Source organism: Marmota monax, unplaced genomic scaffold, assembly GCF_021218885.2.
Source record: "Marmota monax isolate L192 unplaced genomic scaffold, Marmota_monax_Labrador192_F-V1.1 WCK01_AAM20220418_F8-fsc00001, whole genome shotgun sequence".
Taxonomy (NCBI): Eukaryota; Metazoa; Chordata; class Mammalia; order Rodentia; family Sciuridae; genus Marmota; species Marmota monax.
The window spans coordinates 43,067,612-43,090,314 of NW_026693777.1; the positions used below are offsets into that span (position 1 = coordinate 43,067,612).

Genomic DNA, 22,703 nt, shown 5'->3' on the forward strand with positions numbered 1-22,703 from the left:
GAGGAGGAAAGAAGGGACCTTGGATCCTGAGAGGTGAGGGGACACAATGGGTGCCCTTTGGGGAGCTCTTGAACACCTGAGTCACCCACCTGAGAGCCCTCTGCATCCCACCTTCTTGGTACAAAATCCACTCTGGGCCCCCAGGCAGCTATAATCAGTTCCAACAAGAGCAGGGCCCCTGGCTGACAGGGCTTCCTGCTCAGAGCTTGGCACCACAAGGGCAAGTCTCAGGTGGTTGATGAATTGGGAGTTGGGTGGTTGATGAATTGGGAGACCTAATATGTTCAGTGCCCCTTTATGTCTGGGTATGTCTGAATGTGAGCTGCTATCAGCCTGGCCTGTGTGCTTATGAAGGCAAATTTATCAAGCTTAGTCTACCCTGCCTGTTCCCCAGAGGCAGTTTCTTAGGAAGCCATGTTTATCATCACATGACCCTCTGCTGATTCAGCTCCTTCCTGACACAGAGGAAACCTGCAGACTTAACTAATACCCAGGTGTCAAGGACTAGTACTTTAGATAAGCTTGCATTCTAAAGGGAGGATATGTTTGTTCCTTTGTTTAGTCTTTTCTAAATTTTCTTTTCGTTCTTTTTCTTTTTCTTTCTTTCTTTCTTTCTTTTCTTTTCTTTTCTTTGGTTACAGGAGAATACTATAACTTTTCTTAAAGAAATAAATGCTCAGAAGGACAAACAAATTAAAATGAGTTTTTCTCCTCTCCCCAGCAGCACCTCCACCAACAGCTTGTGGCTTTAGCTCTTCTGCAATCACCATTATTTTCTCTTTATGGAATATCTTTTTTTTTGCATTTGTCAGTTAGACATATCTTTTGTCTCTTCAATGTGAAGGATGAGAAATTAACTTACACTAACTTCCTTGTCCCCTTCACGTTCAACATTCCAATTTGTGTTTAAATACTTCTTTTCAGATTTTATAATGGTTGCCTTTAGGATGTTGAGTTTCTGCATGCACTGTATTGACTTCTGCTATCATACAACAATTACTAAAAGAGGTTTGGAAAAACGTGAGTGCCAGGCACAGTGGCCCATGACTGTAGTCAGCCCCAGCTACTTGGGTGGCTGAGGTAGAGGATCTCTTCAGCCCAGGAGTTCAAGGTTAGCCTGGCAAAGTAACAAACAGCTGTCTCTCAGAGACAGAGAGAGAGAGAGAGGGACCCTGTTTTTATAAAACTTATAGTTTGATGTAAAAATAAACATTAGTTGATTAATCCAATGAAAGTAAAACTACCACTTTATTTAGCGATTTGAAGAAAGGGTGGGTAAAAAGTACTGTAAGAATGTCCAGTCCTGTGAGTCTGTGACCTAGTGAATGAAAACATTCAAACTGAGTTCTGAAGGTTTAGTAGGAGCTAACTAGGCACAGAGGTCAACATAGATGGGTCTGGCTGAAGACAGAGCATATATGAAGGCCAATGGTAGAAGGGAGATGGTGAAGTTGGGTGTGGTGGTACACACCCATAATCCCAGCAATTTAGGAAGCTGAGTCAGGAAGAACACAGTTCAAGGCTAGCCTGGGCAACTTAGTGAGACCCTTATTTTTATTTATTTTTTGGAGAAGAGGGGTATCAGGAATTGAACTCAGGGGCACTCAACAACTGAGCCACATCCCCAGTCCTTTTTTATATTTTATTTAGAGCAGGGTCTTATTGAGTTGCTTAGGACCTTGCTATGTTGCTGAGGCTGGCTTCGAACTTGCAATCCTCCTGCCTCAGACTTCCCAGCCACTGGGACTACAGACATGTGCCACAGCGCCCAGCCTATTTATTTATTTTTAAAAATATCTTTACTAGTTGTTGATGGACCTTTATTTTATTTACTTAGTTATGTGTGGTGCTGAGAATCAAACCCAGTGCCTCACACATTTGAGGCAAGGGCTCTATCATGGAGCCACAAGTCCAGTGCCCCCCCCCCCAACTTATTTTTTATTTTTATTTTTTTTATTGTGGGTTGTTCAAAACATTACAAATTTCTTGACATATCATATTCCACACTTTGATTCAAGTGGGTTATGAACTCCCACCTTCACCCCATACACAGATTGCAGATTCACATCAGTTACACATCCATTGATTTACAAATTGCCATACTAGTGTCTGTTGTGCTCCGCTGCCTTTCCCATCATCCCCCCTCCCCCCTCCCCACCTCTCCCCTCCCCTCCCCTCCTCTCTCTCTACCCCCTCCACTGTATAACCCTGAGGGTCTCCTTCCATTACCGTGCAATTTCCCTTCTCTCTCCCTTTCCCTCCCACCTCTCATCCCTGTTAAATGTTAATCTTCTTCTCCTGTTCTTCGTCCCTACTCTATTCTTAGTTACTCTCCTTATATCAAAGAAGACATTTGGCATTTGTTTTTTAGGGATTGGCTAGCTTCACTTAGCATAATCTGCTCTAATGCCATCCATTTCCCTGTAAATTCTATGATTTTGTCATTTTTTAATGCAGAGTAATACTCCATTGTGTATAAATGCCACATTTTTTTTATCCATTCGTCTATTGAAGGGCACCCCCAACTTATTTTTATGTAAATTTTTTTATTTATATATGACAGCAGAATGCATTACAATTCTTATTACATATATAGAGCACAATTATAGAGCACAACTATCTCTGGTTGTATACATAATATATTCACACCAATTCACGTCTTCATATATGTACTTTGGATAGTAATGATCATCACATTCCACCATCATTAATTACCTCATGTCCCCTTCCTTCTCCTCCACCCCTCTGCCCTGTCTAGAGTTCATCTATTCCTCCATGCTCCCACTCCCTATCCCACTATGAATCAGCCTCCTTATATCAAAGAAAACATTCAGCATTTGTTTTTTGGGGATTGGCTAACTTCACTTAGCATTATTTTCTCTAATTCCATCCATTTACCTGCAAATGCCATGATTTTATTCTCTTTTATTGCTGAGTAATATTCCATTGTGTATATATGCCACATTTTTTAATCCATTCATCTATTGAAGGGCATTTAGGTTGGTTCCACAGTTTAGCTATTGTGAATTGTGCTGCTATAAACATTGATGTGGCTGTGTCCCTGAAGTATGCTGTTTTTAAGTCCTTTGTTTATAGACTGAGGAGAGGGACAGCTGGGTCAATTGGTGGTTCCATTCCCAATTTTCCAAGAAATCTCCATACTGCTTTCCATATTGGCTGCACCAATTTGCAGTCCCACCAGCAATGTATGAATGTGCCTTTTCCCCACATTCTCGTCAACACTTATTTCTATACTTTTTTTTTGTTTGCATGCATAATAGCTGTCATTCTGACTAGAGTGAGATGAAATCTTAGAGTGGTTTTGATTTGCATTTCTCTAACTGCTAGTGATGATGAACATTTTTTCATGTATTTATTGATTGATTGTACATCATCCTCTGAGAAATTCTATTCCATTTTTATTTTTTCAAATAAAAAGTGAATTAGTGACAATCCACTTTATTTAGTTACTTATATTGAACTCAGGGGCACATCCCCAGCCCTTTTTTCTATTTTATTTAGAAACAAGGTCTTATTGAACCTGGGGATTGAACCCATTGCCTTACGCATAGGAGGCAAGCACTCTACTAACTGAGCTATATCCCTGGCCCCACTTTATTAAGATTCACTAATGGATTCCAACATGTTTTTGTAGAACAACTTGATGATTTAGTCACTCAATCACTGTTATTAGACATATAGATTGCTACTAGTTTTCCATTATGAACAGTGCTGTTTGGAACATTCTTGTAACTTTCTTTGCTCACATTAATGATTTATTTCCCTTAATAGAAATTTATAGAGGTGGAACTACAATGTCATAGGATATGCAAAACTGTGGGGGGGTTGGTATTTATGGATATATTGGTTGTCAAGTAAACTGTATATAGTTTGAAATTATATACTATTTTCAGTTAATAAGGGCAGCAGTTATCTCTTGCTGTATAACAAATCATCCTAAAATATATCAGCTTTAAACAATAAGCATTTGTTATATCACTGTTTGGGTAGGTGAAGATTCTGGGATTAGCTCCCTCAGCTGGGTCCTCTGGCTCAGGAATTCTCATAAGGCTGCAGTCGAGGTGTCAGCTGGGCCTGTAATCATTTTAAGATGCAACTGTAGGAGGACCTACTTCTAAGCTCACTTACATGGGTGTCGGCAGGTCTTGAGTTCCAGATGCTATTGGCTAAAGACATGGGTTTCTTGTCATGTGGACTTCTCTAGAATGCTATTTAGGATGAAGCATGTCAATTACATTAGACCAGAGAAGGAGAAAGGGAGGGAGAGAAAGAAGGAATTGCAGTCTTTTGTAATCTAGGGAGGTGACATCCCATAACTTTGGCTATATTCTAGTCATTAGAAGCAAGTGACCAGATCCAGACACACTGAAAGAGAAAAGATTACACAAGAGTGTGAATACCTGGAGGTATAGATCACTGGTAGCTAGTTAGAGGGTACCTACAATAGAAAATCGTGGGCACTTTCAACATTAGAATTCTTCAAAAATATCCATTTAAGGGCTGCTGCAGTATCTGAGAGGGTCTATCCTATCCCCCTTTAAATAAAACTGATAGTGGCCTAATCTTCAAAAGTATTGCATTACTTCCCCCTCAAAATTCCTCAACAAAAAATCATTGTTTCTGGGATTGTGGCTCAGGGGTAGAGTGCTCACCTAGTATATTCGAAGTCCTGGGTTCGATCCTCAACATCACATAAAAATAAACAAATAAAATAAAGCTATTGTGTCCATGTACAACTAAAAAATAAATGTTTTTAAAAATCATTGTTTCTGCAATATAATTAGTGGACTTTTATTTACTTTTATTATTAACAGTAAAATTCATTTTGTAATTGTTATCCTTCTGTTTCCCTTATTATTGGCATTAAACCACCCAGATATTCAAAAAGTTAAAACGGAAACAGCCATTTACTTGCTCACAATTCTGCAACTTAGGCAAGGCTTGGCAGGACCAGCTAGTCTCTGCTGAGGGGACTTACTGGGGCAGAAGATGCAAGACAGCTTCACCCAGCTCCTTGGCTGGGGGTAGGAGGACACTGGGAACCAGTCAGGCTTCTCTCATTTCCTTCGGTCCTTCATCCTTATGGCCCTTTCCTCTTCAGATGACTCTCTTTTCTGCAAAGTACTCAAATTTCTGTATGTCACTACTGACTCTAAGAGGGAAAGTTAGAAAACATAGCCTAGAAGTCTAGAAGTCACATGGCACCATTTCTGCTATGTCCTATTGGCCAAAGCAAGCAGTGTGAGTCAAAGAGAAGGGAAATAGACTCCACCTCTTAGGAGGAGAGTAAGTGGCAGATGAAACAATTAAACACAATAGTGTAGCCTGGCATAGTGGTACATGTCTGTAATCCCAGTGGCTCAGGAAACTGAGGCAGCAGGATAGCAAACTCAAGGCCAGCCTCAGCAATTTAGCAAGGCCCTAAGCAATTTAGTGAGAGCCTGTCTTAAAATGAAGGCTGGGGATGTAGATGAGTGGTAAAACCCTTCTGGGTTAGATCCCCAGTATCCATCCCCCCCCAAATAAAATAAACATCAAAATCTAAATATGAAGCCCACTGCTCAACCACATGTAATCTTTTTTTTTTATTTTTTAATATTTATTTTTTAGTTTTCGGCAGACACAACATCTTTATTTGTATGTGGTGCTGAGGATCGAACCCGGGCCACACGCATGCCAGGCAAGCGCGCTACCGCTTGAGCCACATCCCCAGCCCCACATGTAATCTTATTTCCCGCTCTTCACTATGGGACCTCAATAATTATGGAACTTCTGTGTATGGTAAGAATAGTAAGTGTTGCCAGAGCATGAATCATACATGTCAAGTGCCTGGAAAGAACACAGTAGGTGTCCATTTTCTGCTACTTCACAGAATACCTGAAACTAAGTAATTTATAAAGGAGTTTATTTAGTTCACGGTTCCAGAGGTTAAAAGTCCAAGATCTGGAGCTCGGATCCAGTGAGGGGCTTTTGCAATATCATAACAATGGAGGAAAAGTAGAAAGGCAGGTGGGCATGTGCAGTAGACACAAAACAAGAGGCAGCCTCACACTTTTTTTTTTATGTTGTTGTTACTGGGGATTCAACTCAGGGACACTCAACCACTGAGCCACATCCACAACCCTATTTTATGTTTTATTTAGAGATGGGGTGTCACGGAGTTGCTTAGTGCCTCACCGTTGCTGAGGCTGGCTTTGAACTCATGATCCTCCTGTTTCAGCCTCCAGAGCCACTGGGATTATAGGCGTGTGCCACCACACCCAGCACAGCCTCACACTTTTGACAACCTGCTCTCATGGTAACTAATCCAGTCCATCAAGAATTGACACAGTCCCTAAGAAAGGCATTAATCCCTCTTAATGACCTAATCATCTCTTAAAGTCTCCATCTCCCAACACTGCCACCATGGCAGATTTCAACATGAATTTCAGAGGGGACAAATCATAACAGCAGGCATCACAAATGGTGGCTGCTTACCACTTCAAAAGTGGTAAGGCTTTTGTTTCAGGCTAATTGAATCTGAGGTGAGGGTAAATTTTTCAGATAAAGGTAGAATTGCAAGTATCATAAGCCCAATGTTAAAGTGTGGGAGTAAGGTGGGCTTATCTGGGCTCCTATCTTTTCTCTGCCACTTAACTGCTGGATAATCTGACAAATTAGTTCACTTATCTGAGGCTATTTACTCATCCATAAGAATGGGAATAAAAAGAGTAATGACTTCCTTGGTTTGATTTGATCTTAATGGGTAATGTGTGGGAAGCACTTAGGAATAGGGTTAGAGCATTCCCAGTGCTTGATAAATGCAGGTTTTTGTAATGGTGTGTATAATGGGTATAATGACAAATTTCTGATAATGTAATATCACTATATGTTAATACTCTCCTGTATCAGGATTCTTGACGTATAAACTTCTGGAATCAGATCTTGACAAAAACTTTTCTTCTCAGTAGCTGCACCACAATCATTTGCTTCTTTCCTAACTTACCATCATGGCCACCACTATGCCAGAGGATATGGAACACCCCTGAAAATCCAAAGAGAAGACATACCCCAGCTCCCAACCCCAATGCCCATAATGTAGGCAGTTGGTAAATGTTGTTGTTCATGAAGGAAAATGATCCTTGGCTACAAGTCCTACTAGGTAAAGCTGCTCTGTATGAGAAATGGGGAAGAATGTTCCCATTGGGTCAGGGGTTCCTAAAGATATCATGAATAGATGTGATCTCTTTTTTTGGGGGGAAAGCATTAATATGACTAATCCTGTTGTGTAGAGAATGGTCTTTTAAGAGTTTTTCACTTAGGAAGGGCAATGAACTTGGCTTCCAGGAGGCCACGGTTTTGTGAAGGACATTAAATCACCTACACCTGTAAACTGGGTCCTTTGAGCTTCCATGGATGACACTTCACTGGAACAGAGTGGTCAGCTGCTGACCTGGAACAACCCCTTTGTGGGAGGGTAGAGGAATCTGAGCTTCAGATAAGGGAGCAGCCATGGATGAGGGATGAGAGACCATAAAGAAAAACACAAGTTGAGGAAAGGTCTCAAACGAAAGGGAACCACTGTGGTCAAACGGAGAAGTCTGGACGAGGGGAATCGCCTTGGTTTTTCATTCTGGCAGAAAGGATGACTGCCAGGAACTGGCAAGTGTGATGACACTGGAGCAGAAACCCCGGATCCCCGTTATCACAGGTGCAGCCACCCAGCTTCTGGGTTCTCTTCCCGTCAGGAGATGGAAATGATGACCTAGGGGGTTGGCTAAGCAAGATTCGTTTGCATCATCCTTTTCCCCACTTCTTCTCCAGTCCCTACCCAATTGCTTCACAATCTGGGGCTGGTGATGCTGGCTCTGACCTGAAAGGGAGACAAGAGGCAGCCGTCCCAGAGCGCCCGACTTTTGCGACTTTGCTGCAGCGTCCCGAACCTGCGTTGGCCTTCGGAGTTCGGGATGCAGTTCTGGGGCGCTGGGCCCCTCCGGAGGCTGGACCCTGTGGGGGTCGCCTAGAGCTACCTCGTGGGGACGCGGCTCCCCTCTCCAAGAGCTCTGAAAACCTGGCAGCTCCCGGGGAGGCTGAGGTCCCAGGGCCGCGGGGCTGGCGGAGCTGGCGGGGCCGGAAGTTCGGCTGGGACGGGCGGGTGGGGGTGCACCGGCGTGGGCGGGGCCGGCGACGCAGGAGTTAATGTCCGCTCCGCCCCGGCCGCGCTGACTCAGTTTCACCAGAAACTAGGGGGTGGCGGTGGCAGATCCCGAGAGCACTCGGCACCCCGGCAGAAGCCGCGGCCTGAGCCGCGCAGGAAACTGGGCCCGGATCCTCGGCAGGCCAGGCCCCACCCCACTCACCTGCCCAGGTAACCGGGGCCCTGGAGCGCGAGGCGGAGGCGGAGGCGGAGCGGGCTCGGAGCATGTTTGGCCGTTTGTTTGGCACCTGTAAGTGCGTCCGGGTACGTGAGCTTCTTAGCAGTTTGTGTGTCCGTCCGTCTGGCGACCCGGTCACTAGAGTGTGTGGGGGAGGTCGGGCCCGCGTGCCCCTCTTCACTGCGGGGTGTTCCGTGTCCCCTCACCCCGACTTCCTGCCTGCCTGCCCGCCTCCCTCGAAGTCTCCCACCCAGGCTGATCAGGCGTGTCTCCTCTGTCCCCTCCCTTCTCTCAGGTCACAAGTACCCTCAGAACCCAGAGGCTCGCACTGTGAAGGTGACTCCCCCCCTGGGGAAGAGGGCGACGGCCCCTGGGAGGATGATGGCCGGCGCTCGCCTTGCCCAAGCCGGCATCCCTGTGGTCCTTGAGGTGTTGCTTCTGTGCGTGCTGGGTCTCCAGATCACTGAGTCCGGGCTGCCTCCCGCACCCCCTGAGCTGCCGGCGGGAACTGCCTGCCTGAACCTCTTCACTCCGGGGGTTCCTGCCTTCGTGCTGGACACGGAAGCCTCGGTCAGCAACGGGGCCACCTTTCTGGGTTCCCCCACCGTGCGCCGGGGCTGGGATTGCGTGCGCTCCTGTTGCACCACCCAGAATTGCAACCTGGCGCTGGTGGAACTGCAGCCCGACGGCGGCGAGGACGCCATCACCGCCTGCTTCCTCATGAATTGCCTCTACGAGCACAACTTTGTGTGCAAGTTCGCGCGCAGAGAGGGCTTCATCAACTACCTCACAAGAGAGGTTTACCACTCGTACCACGAGCTTCGGACCCAGGGCTTTGGAGGTAAAAAGGAGGAGGCAGAGATGGCGGGCATGGATGGATCTGGAGAGGCTCAAAAGGGAACTAACTATGGTCCCGAGGGAACCAAGCATCAGAAAGAAGTTAGGGAGGAAAATCCAATTCCACCCGATTCCTCCAGGAGGAACTATAACCAGTGAACAAAAGAAAGATGGTATGAGTGGGTATGGGGGACATTCCAGAGCCCAGGCACTGGCTCTTGAATTCAGAATGTTCAGAGGTGATGATCTGGCACCCAAGGGAAGCCTGGCCTTGGGCTGTGTGTATGGGAGAGAAGAGACAACTCTCCAGGCTTCACAACCTCTGACCCTCATAGGCTGAGTCAAATTATTAGGTGTCTGGATGCAGCCTGGTGACTAGAAAGGTACCCTGGCCAACCACTGTCCTAGGCACCTTGAGTCCTTGGCAAGTGAGCCTGGCTAGTCTCCTCCACTGGCTGGATGTTGAGCTGATTGACATCTCTGTACACCTGAGAACAGATTGGCCTTTTGTTGATCTGGAGGGGAAAGGCAGACCCCAAGAGACTAAGGAAGAAGCCCTGTCTGGGATTGACTCCAAGAGAGGTGGTGTTGGGGGCACAATAGCCCAGAGGCTCTGGGGTGGGGGATGAGGAAGGTTGCTGGGTGAGTCAGCCCAATGGTATGTATACCTGGTAGGGGAAGGATGTCACCTGTTCATGCAGGTGTGTGTATGTGTGTGTGTGTATGTATGTGTGCATGCACTCACCCATGTGAACCAAGCAGGGCTCTCCTTGCTTAGGAAATGGTAGCAGAGCTGTCTGCTCACCTTGTTTACTTCCACGGATAGGGGCAAAATGGGGGTCAAAACTCCTCCTTCTTCCTCCAACTGAGCAGTAGGGAGTGAGATCAAGACTGGTCAAAAACCTTTCCTCCTCATTTTCTTCACCTGCTCTCTGGCCAGGTAGGGCTCCAGGACAAAAGTGGGTCATAAACAGATAACCATTACTGAATTCTGTGCCATTCATCCTGCAGGCCTCATTCTGAAAAGGATGCTGTTGTTAGTCAACTGCTTTTTAGATTAGAAAACTGAGCCCCCACCCCACCATAATGTCCATAAATTGTAAACTTAGGACTCACGCAGGGAGACCTCCAAAAGTCCTGGGTTCTTTTTTCACATGAGACTACCGTTCCAGTAGAAACCTAGCATTCTGACCCAAGATAGCCAACAGATAACAAAAGCAAAGAGTGGGGAGTCCAGTGGCCAGGACGGGCTGGGGCTGAGTCAGAGGTGAGCTCAGTGTGGAAAGTAGACAAAGGACTTTCCTCTCCAGCCTTTTCTAGGGCTAGTACCTCTTCCAGGTCTCCCAGTAGCTCTTTTGTGTCTCTGAGGAGAAGTGAGATGGGAATTCTGTGAAATGGGGGGTCAATATCTATGGTCTAAGCTGAACTCTGAGGTCCCACTGGGCCAGAACTGGAGCCTGTTCCACAAGGAAGCAATAGATAGTGTAGGTGGCAGTGACTCTAATTGATTGTCAGTGCCCTTCCTGCTCTGACATAGGCCCTGTAGGAGGCCCACTGAGGGTCAGAGCCAGATCTCTGAAGTCTGGTCAGGAAGGTGAACTGGATAAGGGTCACCTGGTCTTGGGCTCAGCCTTTCTCATCTGGAAACCCCCAAGGACTGGCCTACTTGGCACAAGGTAGGCTAGAGTGGGGATTTCCTGGGGCATGTAAAAAGTTGGGTAGGACTTGGACTACAAGTGAGCCCCAGGACATTGTAGACTATTTTCAGGGTTCTGCCTTGGAAACTGGGGGAAGCTGTGTATGTCAAGGGCTCCACTGTTGGCTAAGTCTGGCTGGTAAACTGGAGGCTAGAGCAGACAGAAGCAGCCAAAATAGACTGGGTAGTCAGGGCTTCTGAACTTTTTTTTTTTTTTTTTCTGGTACTGGGAATTGAACCCAAGACTCTCACACATGCCAGGCAAGTACTCTACCACTGAGTCATATCCCCAGTCCTAAATCTTTGATTCTTATACTTGGTAGAGAAATCCTGTTGAAAAGGGTTGATTTGTTTTCTCTTCCCTGCCTGTGGCCAGGCCAGTCCAGTCCAGATTCCTACAGCTGGAGGCCAAGGAGTTTGTCCCTCCTCTCCCCTGCTCCTGCCCTCCCCCATCTTTCCTATGGCAGAGTGGTTTAGGAGGTGGAATCTGTGTTTCCCTGGAGATGTCCTGGAGCTTGACAGCTGGGGGAGGGCTGGTTTTATTGCCAGTCTAGCCTTTGGTCTCTTGGGGATGGGAACAAAGGAGTGGTAGGGCAGGGCATCGGCCCTTGTCCTGGGATCTGGGGCTTAGCAAGTTGTGGGTAGGAAGTTCCTAATTCTATTCAAGGTCTGGCATCTCTCTCCTTGCCACTTTGACCTAGGGGGCTGGGCTTGAGGCCTATAATCTCTTGTCTGCTAGGTAGGCTTCTAAGTAGTCTATTTTCTTTCATTTTCTACAAAATGCAAGGCGGTGGCTCCTCCAGTTCACTGCCCTCTTATTTCATCTCTCAGCCTCTTTTCCTGATCACCACTGAGCCAGGGTTACTTCCAGACATTTTTCTACTCTCTTTTTTCTAAACTCCTTAAATCCAGTATGTTTTCTCAGTTTTGTAGGTATCCATAACTTTTGACATGTTTCCCTGTGAAACCTCTTCCCTTCCATCCCTCTGCTGTCTCCATGTGTCCTGGGTCTCTTCTCTGTGACCAATTCTGTGAGCTTCCCCATTGCCCCATTGGCTCTGCTTTCTCTGCCTCATTAAGGAAGAATCCTGTGACTTGGCCTTCTACCAGCTGCCCTCATCTCCTAAACTTTTTTTTTTAATTTTTTTAAACTGGGGACTGGGCCCCAAGGGCACTATACCAGTGAGCTAGATCCCCACTCCTAAAAAAAAAAAAAAATTATTGCTAAGTTGCTGAGGTGGGCCACAAACTTGTGATCCTCCTGGAATTACAGGTGTGTTCCACCACACCTGACTTTACCTTTTCTTCTTGCTTTGCACTCACTCACTCTTTTTTTTGTTGTTAAATTTTCTTTTCTTTCAATATTTTTTTAGTTATCAATGGACCTTTATTTTATTTATTTATATGCGGTGCTGAGAATCAAACCCAGGGCCTCACACATGCTAGGCAAGCGCTCTAACTCTGAGCCGCAACCCCAGCTCATGTACACACTCACTCTTTTTTTTTTTAATATTTATTTATTTATGTATCTTTAGTTTTAGGTGGATACATTAGTTTGTTTTTATATGGTGCAGAGGATTGAACCCAGTGCCTCATGCATGCTGAGCACTCTACCACTAAGCCACTATCCCAGTCCCCACACTCACTCTTATACCTGAAGTGACCCTCTTTAGAGCCTCCATGGAGGGCAGTATCAGAACTGTAGATGCTGTCATCATTGACACAATCCTACTTGTAGGAATTCATTTTGCTGCTCGATTTACACATGTATACAACAGCTTGACAGACAGTTATTCATTGTAGTATTGTTTATAATAATGAAGAATTGGAAACAATTTCAGTGTCTGTCAACACATCCTCTAATTGAATCCTGTGATGCTGTTGGAATAATAATAAACCCCAAGACAGCATGGTTTAGGAAAGAAGGAAAGAAAGCTGTGAATTAAAATACTATATTCATTACACACAAACTGGTAGATGCCTTTGGTGTAAGGAATTTGGGGTGTTAAGGAAAAGAGGCTAATTAATTTTCACCTCCCTTTTTTATTTAATATACATGTATTATTTAGACTACAAAACAAAAACTCAGGATTTTAAAACAACAAAAATCACACCTCTAAGCAGATGATGACCTATAGTGTGACATTTTGGAGAAGACATGAGCTCTGGAGTCAGTTCATATCCCAGCTTTGCCATTTAAAAACTGAGCCAGAAGTGCTGGGGATGTGGCTCATTGACAGAGTACTTGCCTAGCATGCACAAGACCCCTGGTTTCACTTAAAAAAAAAAAACAAACAAACTGAGCCATGACCCTGGGCAAGTTATTAACCTCTCAGGTTGGAGTCAACAAGTTCTTCCTTTTTTTTTAAAAAAAAAAAAAAGAGATTCCTTTATTTTTTAAAAAATGGGCCTTTACTTTGTTCATTCATTTATATGTGGTGCTGAGAATTGAACCCAGTGCCTCACACATGCCAGGCAAGTGCTCTACCACTGAGCCACAACCCCAGCTCCTCCATTTTTTTTTCCAATATAGAATTCATTTTATTTGGAATAATGAGATTATTCTAGGTAAATGAAAGAACATTTTATGATAGTAAACAAACTTTTTTTCTTTAAAGGTCAAAATAGTAAATATTTTAAGCTTTGTGTGAAATAAGGTCTCTATTGTAACCACTCTGCTGTTGTCATGTGAAAGCAGCCCTAGACAATATGTAAGGACAGGGGCAAAGTTGTGCTCCAACTTACAGGCACACTTTTTTTTCCCCCAGTGCTAGGAATCGAACCCAGGGTTTCATGCATCCTCAGCAAGCAGTCTGCTACTAAGCTACATCTCAGTAGCCCCACAAATTTTAATGTTATATACTTTTTTTCTTTATCCATTTCAAAATATAACAGATGGTGGGATGAATTTGGCCCACAGGCCACAGTGTGCTGACCCCTGATATAGGTAATGCAGATAGGTACTCAGTGTGATGGCAGTCACATTCTCAATGTACCCAGCAAGGCATCAGCTTTGTTGGTAAATACACCTCCTTTCTGTCTCCAGCCCTGGCCTCTGGAAAGCCCACACATATCTGCCACTGCCTGCTGTTTCTGGTGGATCTTTCTTGCCTCAAGTTCAGCTTCTCTGTGAGTGAACACACAGGTTCCCTCTAAATCTAGTTTCCCTTCCATGTGTGCCCTGGCTCTTCCTCCTGAGTTCCCAGAGCCTTTCGTGAGAAGCCTGAAGTGTCTGCCCACCAGTTTCTTACATCCTTCTTTCCATTTTCTTGACTGCTTTGTGATTCAGACCCTTCCTGTTGAACTTGCCCTGACCACTGCCCTGGTCCACCTGTCACCCTCCTTGCTGCACAGAACCTTTCCAAACATATGTGTGAACAAGTACTGCCCAGAGCAGGAGCTCTCTGCTGAGTCCTAGCCCCTCCCTTAGGACTCCTGGGCCTCCATCAGGAATCTCAGAGGTCAGAGTCTGGTAATGCAAAAGCCTCCAGGACTTTGCCCCACTGCTCACAGCCAACATCTGTCCCCTTCCTGTATCACCAGTTGTTTAATATTTGAATATTACTTCTGTTGTGAACAAACACTCTTGCCTGGCATTCTGCAGCTCTTTGAGGTTTGTGCCAGCCTGGCTGATTTCCTTATTGCCCATTGAACCAGCCTTGCAGATTCCTAGCTCCTCACTCTTGTTTTCTATTGTCATCAGCAACAAAAAAGATTTAAAAATTCTTCTTCCCTTCTCCAGAATGCCTTCCTTCCTCTGGCCTATCTCCATTCTCACAGTGTCCTCTGCCTTGTCTTGTACATATACTGCTTCATGTTGTTGGATTTTATCTGCCCAACTGGACTATAATTCCTGCCAGACACTTTGTTCATTTCCTAGGGCTGTTGTAACAAATCACTATAAACTGTTTGGCTTAAAACAACAGAAATTTTGGGCTGGAGTTGTGGCTCAGCAGTAGAGCGCTTGCCTAGCATGTGCAAGGCCCTGGGTTCAATCCTCAGCACCACATAAAAATAAATAAAGATATTGTGTCCAACTACAACTAAAAAATAAATATTAAAAAAAAACAACCCAGAAATTTAGGAGTGTGGATGTAGCTCAGTGGTAAAGCACTTACCTAGCATGAATGAATGCATGAGGTTCTGGGTTCAATCCCCATCACCACATAAAAAATATACAACAACAACAATAAAATGATTTTTAAAAAATCAAATTTATTCTCTCACAGTTCTAGAGGTCAAAAGTCTAAAATCAAGATGTCATCAGAGACACACTGTCTCTGAAGATTTCAGCAGAGAATCCTTCCTCACCTCTTCCAGTTTATGGTGGCTCCGTGTGTCTTTTGGCTTGTGACTGCCTCACTCCAGTCTCTGCTTGTCTTGACATGGCCTCTTCTTTCATTTTGTCTTCTCTTCTGTTTCTTAAAGGACACTTGTGGAGGGGAGAGGCTGGGCTTGTGGCTCAGCAGTAGAGCACTTGCCTAGCACGTGTGAGACCCTGGGTTCGATCCTCAGCACCACATAAAAATAAATAAATAAAATAAAGATATATACTTTAAAAAAAAACACTTGTCATTAGATTTGGGGCCTAGCCAACTAATCCAGGATGACCTCATCTGGAAATCTGTAACATACGTACTTCTGCAAATGTCCTTTTCCCAAATAAGGTCACATTTGTAGGTTTCAGGGGTTTGCAGTGGACATATCTTTTGGGAGCCACCATTTAATGAGTGGAACTCATGCTTTGTTCTTATCTCTGTCCCCTGGCTTTTGATCCTGGATAGAGGAAGCCATAGGCACAGACTGTCACTAAGAGTCTATCACTAAGATTCTACCACTTGTAGAATCTGTCAGAGCTGACACAGACACCTCATTCCCATAGCCACTCACCCTGGGGTTCCAGGGCCTGCTACCTTATTTCTCAGGAACTCTGCTTTAGACCTCTGTCCAGACAGGCTTTTGCATGGTCTAGACTGGCAGAGTAAACATGATAAATTTTAATTACACATTTCCTTTTTTGACTTTAAAAGAAAGTGTTACTTTAACCTTAAAGTGTTACTTTAAAGCAATTAGCACAAGCACCTGCTTATTATAGAGGAACAAGCTCATTCCTCCAAGTACATACACACTTCCCAAATGAGGTTAGACAGCACAGGCTGTTCAGTAAGAAACAGAAAGTGGGTTTTACTACATAAAGAATGTCTCCAGTATACTAAAGTCATAATGTCCCTGAATAGAGAACAAGACACTGGTTTTGTTAGCTTTTACCATGTCCCACACAAGCTGCTAAATTCCAAGTTGATCCAGATATGGCCCATAGTGCCCCTGCCCTACTTCCTTCCCCAGGAGATACCTGGTCCATTCAGTGAGAGTTGATCTTACTTCACCTTCCCCCAGGGTCCCGGATCCCAAGGGCCTGGGTGGGCATAGACTTGAAGGTGCAGCCCCAGGAACCCCTGGTGCTAAAGGATGTGGACAACACAGATTGGCATCTATTGCAGGGTGGCACAGACGTCAGGATAGAGGTGAGATATTGTACCGACTTCCTGACCTCCTCCCCCATCAGCCTCCTAGGGTAATAGGCTAACCAGTGGCTCCAGGTGGTGTGGGGTGGAGAGAAGGTGAGGATGAATTTAGCACCAAGTCCCTAGGAGGTGGGTATGTGGCTGGGAGTTCCTGGGGCAGCCCAAGGGTATTAAGGGGTGTCCAAGCCTGATGACCAGTCTTATGTGTAGAGGAATAATCCGGACCAGGTGGAGCTGTGGGGACTCAAGGAAGGCACCTACCTGTTCCAGTTGACAGTGACTGGCTCAGAACAACCAGAGAATAAGGCCAACGTCACAGTCACTGTGCTATCTGCCAAGCAGACGGAAGGTGAGGGAAGGGTGGGCAGGTGGCACCTGGAGCCTTCCGCCCTCTGCTAATGGGTCCCATAGCCTCCCCCTCACAAGCTCTCCTCCCTCTAGACTACTGCCTTGCATCTAACAAGGTGGGCCGCTGCCGGGGTTCCTTCCCCCGCTGGTACTATGACCCCACAGAACAAATCTGCAAGAGATTCACTTATGGAGGTTGCTTGGGCAACAAGAACAACTACCTTCGGGAAGAAGAGTGTATGCTAGCCTGCCGGGATGTGCAAGGTGGGCCTTTGAGAGGCAGCTTTGGGGCTTAATTGACTTTTCACCCAGGGTGGGTGGTCTTTCTTCACCAGTCAGGGAGTGGGCTGTGGGAGTTTCCTATTCCCCACCTGCAATCATCTCATATCTGCTGGGACCTGACCATGCCTCTCTGACTTCTCCATTCTCTCCCAGGCCCCTCAATGGAAAGGCACCATCCAGGTAGGTGTTGTTACTTTCCCTGTCTCCCTCACCCTGCCAGGTCTTCCTCCATACCCGTGACCAAGCCAACTTTGCCCAACACATTCCTCCTCTTGTAATATGGAAGGACCATAGAACACCCCACCCCTTCCAACCCAACGTCTTCCTGTCAGAATCTGCCCAGGTTACATGTATGAGGAGTCGGGTTGGTGGAGAGAGAATAGGCACACATCAGGATATCATGTTGGAGAAGGCCAGGCAGACCATGGACCCTTGGCACCTGTTGTTTGCCTGAGCCTGACCTCACCTCTACCACGTTCTTCCCTGACCCAGTATGTTCTGGCAGCTGCCACTCCACCCAATTCCGCTGCAGTAATGGCTGCTGCATCGACAGCTTCCTGGAGTGTGATGACACCCCAGACTGCCCTGACGGCTCTGACGAGGCCACCTGTGAAAAATGTGAGGCCTGGGGAATGGAAAAGGGGTGGGCAGCAGGCAGGGAGGTCCCAGCAGCTCTGCCCTGTGTCCCTGGGAGACCCTTGTTGAGCCTCTGACTTTTCGTCTCTGCAGACACCAGTGGCTTTGATGAGCTCCAGAGTATCCATTTCCTCAGTGACAAAGGTGAGATCCTCCCCAGAACCTCTGGGTCAGGTCAAACACTGGCACTGCCATCCTCATTCCACCTGGCAGTGCCCGAGGAACCTATTGTATGTGCCAGACTAAGGCCCAAAGCCCTGGAGGGCAGAGGGTTTCTCCTGGGGAGCAGCCTGTTCTCTGGCTGGCTCCTGGGTCCCCTTCTGTGACTATGCTTCCCCACCTCAATGATCGCCCATTATCTGAACAGCTTTGTAATGTTAGCCATGCCCAATGCAGATCACTTAATCAGTTTCTTTTTTTTTTTTTTTTAACTCAGTGTATTAAAAAGGAATTTCAGGTAAATGGAAAGCAACTGTAATTTGCTACAAGTTGAAAATTATGATAAATATAATAAACAATGTTAGTGAATTTTAGCTGGACATCATTGCTTGCCAAGGCTCAGACTCTGAGAACCATCTTCTTTTTTTTTTTAATATATATATTTTTTGGTTGTAGTTGTGCATAATATGAACATACTGGGTCAGATGTAGTTGGACACAATACCTTTATTTTATTTCTTTATTTATATGTGGTGCTGAGGGTCAAACCCAGCACTGCACACATGCTAGGCGAACGTTCTACCTCTGAGCCACAACCCCAGCCCTGAGAACCATCCTCTTTGAGAGCCATTTTCTTTGTTAAAAATGCAAACTACAGTGACAGAAAATTGAAAAATAACTGTGTAAGTCCATGTAGTTTCCCATTATGCCAAAGCTTATTTTCAGACTTTGCCTTCCTTGTCTCTGGCAAAACTGCAGAAGATCCAGATGTTTCTGGGGCTCCCAGATCCTCACTGAACCACAGTTGCTCTCCCCATGGGGCAGGCAGGAGGTGGTGGGCAGAAGCCACGTGGGGCCTGCAGGGTGGTGGCAGGGATTCTCTGTGTGTTCACTGCTTTGCCTGCTCTCCACCCCCCAGGGCACTGTGTGGACCTGCCAGACACAGGACTCTGTCAGGAGAGCATCCCACGCTGGTACTACAACCCTTTCAGTGAACGCTGTGCCCGCTTCACTTATGGTGGTTGTTATGGCAACAAGAACAACTTTGAGGAAGAGCAGCAGTGTCTCGAGTCCTGTCACGGCATCTCCAGTGAGGGGGCTGGTGGGGATGTATTGGGTGGGATGAAGAAGAAGAGACTTAGCTCTGTCCCAAGGCCTAAGTGGGTCACCCCTCCATCAAGCCATGGGAGAGAATGGCAAAGAGGGGCTGGGGCACTGGGAGCAGCTGAGTCTCAGGGCCCTTAATACTAACTGGTCTCTCTCCCCCATCATGTTGCAGAGAAAGATGTGTTTGGTCTGCGACGGGAAAGCTCCATCTCCAGTGTAGGTAAGCTCTGGTCTGTCCTGATGCCAAGGTGGATGCATAGATATCAACTCAAGGGATCAACTCCACATGATTGGTTGTGGACTCTTAAACCATGTTGAAAAGGATCCTAAGGTTACCTATAGAGACAGACTACTGCAATCAAATAGTGAGGCCCGTCATGGGCAAGGAAGGGAAATTCGGAGTGTGGAAATTCGGAGATGTCTGTAATCAGAGTCCCAGGTCTTTTTCCCAAGCTATCTGTAAGTAGAGTAACTTAGAGCCAAGACCTAAGACCTATTGGAACCCATCTGAGCTGCCAGAGCTGCCTTCAGTTTATATGCTGGAGGTGTGAGTTGGGTACCCATGTGCTTCCATACCTGGCATCTATTTGACTTGACTCCCTTGGTAGAATGGGGTAAGTGTCATAGCCAGGCAAGGCTTGGGAGCCCCTTTTTCTGCTCCTCCTTCCCCAGGCTCTGTGGAAGTGGCTGTTGCTGTACTCCTGGTCACCTGCATCATCGTGGTGATAGCCATCCTGGGTTATTGGTGCTTCAAGAACCAGAGACAGGACTTGCGCAGACATCACCACCTGAATCACCCACCACCCACCCCTGCCAGCTCCACTGTCTCCACCACTGAAGACACAGAGCACCTGGTCTATAATCATACCACCCGACCCCTCTGAGCCTGGGGCTCTTGCCATCTCTCACCAGGCCCTGCTTCCTGCTTACCAAGACAGAGGCCTGGACTGGGGAAAACTTTGGGACCAGACTCCTGCCTGTTTTCCTGGCACATTCTGCCTCAAAAGCCAGGGCTTTAGCTGTCTTGGAAGCCTCTGGGCTCAGGCTAGTTGTTTCTGAGAAAACACAAGGGTCTGAGAGAAGCAAAAGATCCTTGAACCAGGAGTATTGTGCATAGAAGGACCTGCCCTGCCTAGGGGTTCAGAGGAAGTTGGAGTTTTAGGTCCTGGTTGAAGCTGCCTGCCCCCACCCCATGGTGCCTGGGATGGTGTCAGAAGCTGGAGGCCCCAGTGTCTTCCACAGCTGCCCTTCCACTACACGGTCCAGAGCTGGAAGGAAGGACTTCTCTATTGTAGTTAGTGTTGTAAAGTATTGCTTTTGGGGGCTGGAGGCATAGATCAGTGCTAGAGTGTGTGCTTAATGCTTAGCATGCACAAGGCCCTGGGTTCTATCCCCAGTGTTGCGGAGGGGAAATAAAAAAAAAAAAAGCTTTATGTTTATTTAATGCCCTAGGGGTAGGAGTGAAGACAAATGGAAGGTATGTCTTCCTTTGCCTTCTTTCTTCCTTTTCCCTTGAGGTTGAGCTCTGCCCTTGACCAGCCCCTGAATCCCCAGTGCCTAACCCCAGGGCTCTCTGACATCACACCACCAACCCCTCCTCAATTTCCCACAAATCCAATTCACTCACAGTGTGATAAAATGGTTTTGTGAGGCTGGGGTGTAGCTCAGTGGTGGAGTGCTTGCCTAGCATGCATGAGGCCCTGGATTCAATCCCCAGCACCTCAAAAAATAAAATTTTTAAATAAAATCATTTGTTTTGCACAGTTTCTGCCTCTGTTCTGCAGGCAAGAGAGGGATAAGATTGCTAGGGGTAGATGTGACCGCCCAGTCCAACTGGTTCAGACTTTGGCCATCCTGTTTAGCAGGTTTTCCCACCTCTCCCGAAACTGCTCTGGCCCCAGGGTGGAGAGAAGTGCCAAATTTGACCACCAGAGGGGAGGGGTGAGGGCCATGCAAGTAGGGGGCACCTGGAGGCCAAGGCCCTGCTGTGTAGTATGATTTCTGGTGGAGCTTCTCACTGGGCCTGCTCGGTAGCTGGGGCGAGTCTTAACCCCCTGTGTACTGGGGGGTTGGGAGAGGGGTTGCACAGGCTTCAACCCTGATCCTTCCATCCACCTGATCAGACTTAGGTCTGCCTCCCTGTCCATCCACAGAAGTAAATGCAGCCCTTCCCAAGTTCTGTGCTGCCCAAGAGCCATTAATTGAGTTACCCCATGCCAATCCACTTCTCTGTTTGCTCAAACTATCTCCTGGTAGGGGAGGGAAAAAAAGTCACACTTTCAATTAACTCATTTATTTAATAAATCACTTTGAGCTCCTATATGCCAGGCACTGACAATCATTAGAAATTTGACATTGTTGAGAGAAGCAGGTGGGAAGCACTACTGAAGTGCTTTACATTTCATATGCAATTCATCACAACCTTGTGGTGAAGGTGCTATTACCCCCATTTTACAGGCAAGGAAACTGACAGTGAAGGTTAATTCTGAGGTCCTGGAGTTGGTGTGGGAGGACTGGATCCAAACCCAAAAAATATTCCCCAGAGTATAGTCTTCCAGGAGAGGTTGGGGGCTACTGGTAAGCAACTGAAGTGCCATTGACATGAATCTACATATGTGAAGTTCTGGGTGTTCAACTCTGAATTTCCACCACTGTGCACATCTCTGAAGAAGCAGCCAAACCAGGAAGCAGAACCTTCCTGCACACCAGATGAGCCACCTTTCAATGGTAATGCCTCTTGATTGTACCTGTTCTATTCAGTGAGACCACAGGTACCACCTTCCCTTTATCATCCCAGCCTAAGATCAAAACTTCCCACTGCCGCACTGGTCCTGCTGGCTGGTACTCTTTGCTCCACACTCCTGGATCTGCCAACAGGACTCTGAGCACAGGGCACCTCTTCTTTTGTTTACCTATCTGTCTTCCTGCTGGTTGTAAGCTCCTGGAGTCACAGATGGCATCTTAGTCATCTCTGGATCTCCAGCACCTCATGTACCCTCTGTGACCTCAGTTAATGGTAGTTATTCAGTGAATGTTGAGTAGATGGCAGGGGTGGGGCTCATTCTCTTTGTTCATTTTCATGGGTGCTGTATTTCCCCTCCTAACCCCATACTTTTCCAGGCCGATGTCCAGACTCAATCTCTCTTCTGGGCCCCCATTATTGTTGGTTCTCTATAAGCAGGGTGATTAATGACTCAAACAATGTCTAGAATACCCAATGATCAACACAGAGTAAGTACTTAATAAGTGTTTGTTGGCCTGAAGTGAACATACTCTCAGGGAGGGGTAGAGATCAAGTGGAATGATGCTACACAAAGTGCTATCCCTAGTTACAGCTGCTGGGATAATAGTTGCCTGGCTCTGTCTGCTCTGGCTGGAGGAGGTGGGAGCTTTGCAGAGGTCACTAGGGGGCGCTCTTGGCATTACTGGCCAGTGTAATTTCTTCCTACAAGAGTTTAAGGGAAGGTCAGTCTCAGGCAGGTGGCAGGTGTGAAGCAATGGAGGCCAAGACACAGCCTTGCTCCCCTGGAGCTTACACTCTGGAATGCATGCAGCACAGATGCAAAGGCTGTGATAATTTGGTTCCCAAACCACTCCTTATCACTTCCTCTGCTTCATCCCCACTCAAATGACATTGCTCATGTTTTTGCACAAGCAGTTCCTTCTATCTCAAATGCCCCTTTGCCCCTGGGAAGTTCCTACTCTATATATGACCCAGCTCAGAAACCTTTCCCTGATT

The 22,703-nt window shown here is 46.4% G+C and overlaps 1 protein-coding gene and 1 non-coding gene across 5 annotated transcripts; both read left to right on the forward strand.

The window, feature by feature from the left end:
* Window positions 1-9: 9 nt before the first annotated feature.
* Window positions 10-20,727, forward strand: Spint1 (serine peptidase inhibitor, Kunitz type 1). Of its 4 annotated transcripts, none has more exons than XM_046461739.2 (11): window positions 10-33; window positions 8,671-9,216; window positions 16,306-16,433; window positions 16,644-16,782; window positions 16,875-17,045; window positions 17,217-17,243; window positions 17,556-17,681; window positions 17,793-17,843; window positions 18,777-18,947; window positions 19,137-19,184; window positions 19,637-20,727. In XM_046461739.2, exons 2-11 carry the CDS (start codon window positions 8,754-8,756, stop codon window positions 19,846-19,848), a joined length of 1,536 nt encoding a protein of 511 aa, XP_046317695.1. In that variant the 5' UTR covers window positions 10-33; window positions 8,671-8,753; the 3' UTR covers window positions 19,849-20,727. The 4 variants fall into 4 exon arrangements, with proteins under 4 accessions (XP_046317695.1, XP_046317692.1, XP_046317693.1 ...); XM_046461736.2 differs by lacking the exon at window positions 10-33 and adding an exon at window positions 8,188-8,447; XM_046461737.2 differs by lacking the exon at window positions 10-33 and adding an exon at window positions 8,189-8,461.
* On the forward strand, window positions 20,618-20,689 carry Trnaa-agc (transfer RNA alanine (anticodon AGC)). The gene has a single exon. It is a non-coding gene; the product is annotated as a tRNA-Ala (tRNA).
* Window positions 20,728-22,703: the final 1,976 nt, after the last annotated feature.

What these genes read in the sequence shown, in the direction of transcription:
- Spint1 (XM_046461736.2), top strand. Translation starts at nt 8,423, where the DNA reads ATGTTTGGCCGTTTGTTTGGCACCT. An exon ending in AGCCTGCCGGGATGTGCAAG is followed by an intron (nt 17,046 to 17,216) that starts GTGGGCCTTTGA and finishes ATTCTCTCCCAG; the next exon opens with GCCCCTCAATGGAAAGGCAC. An exon ending in CCATTTCCTCAGTGACAAAG is followed by an intron (nt 17,844 to 18,776) that starts GTGAGATCCTCC and finishes TCCACCCCCCAG; the next exon opens with GGCACTGTGTGGACCTGCCA.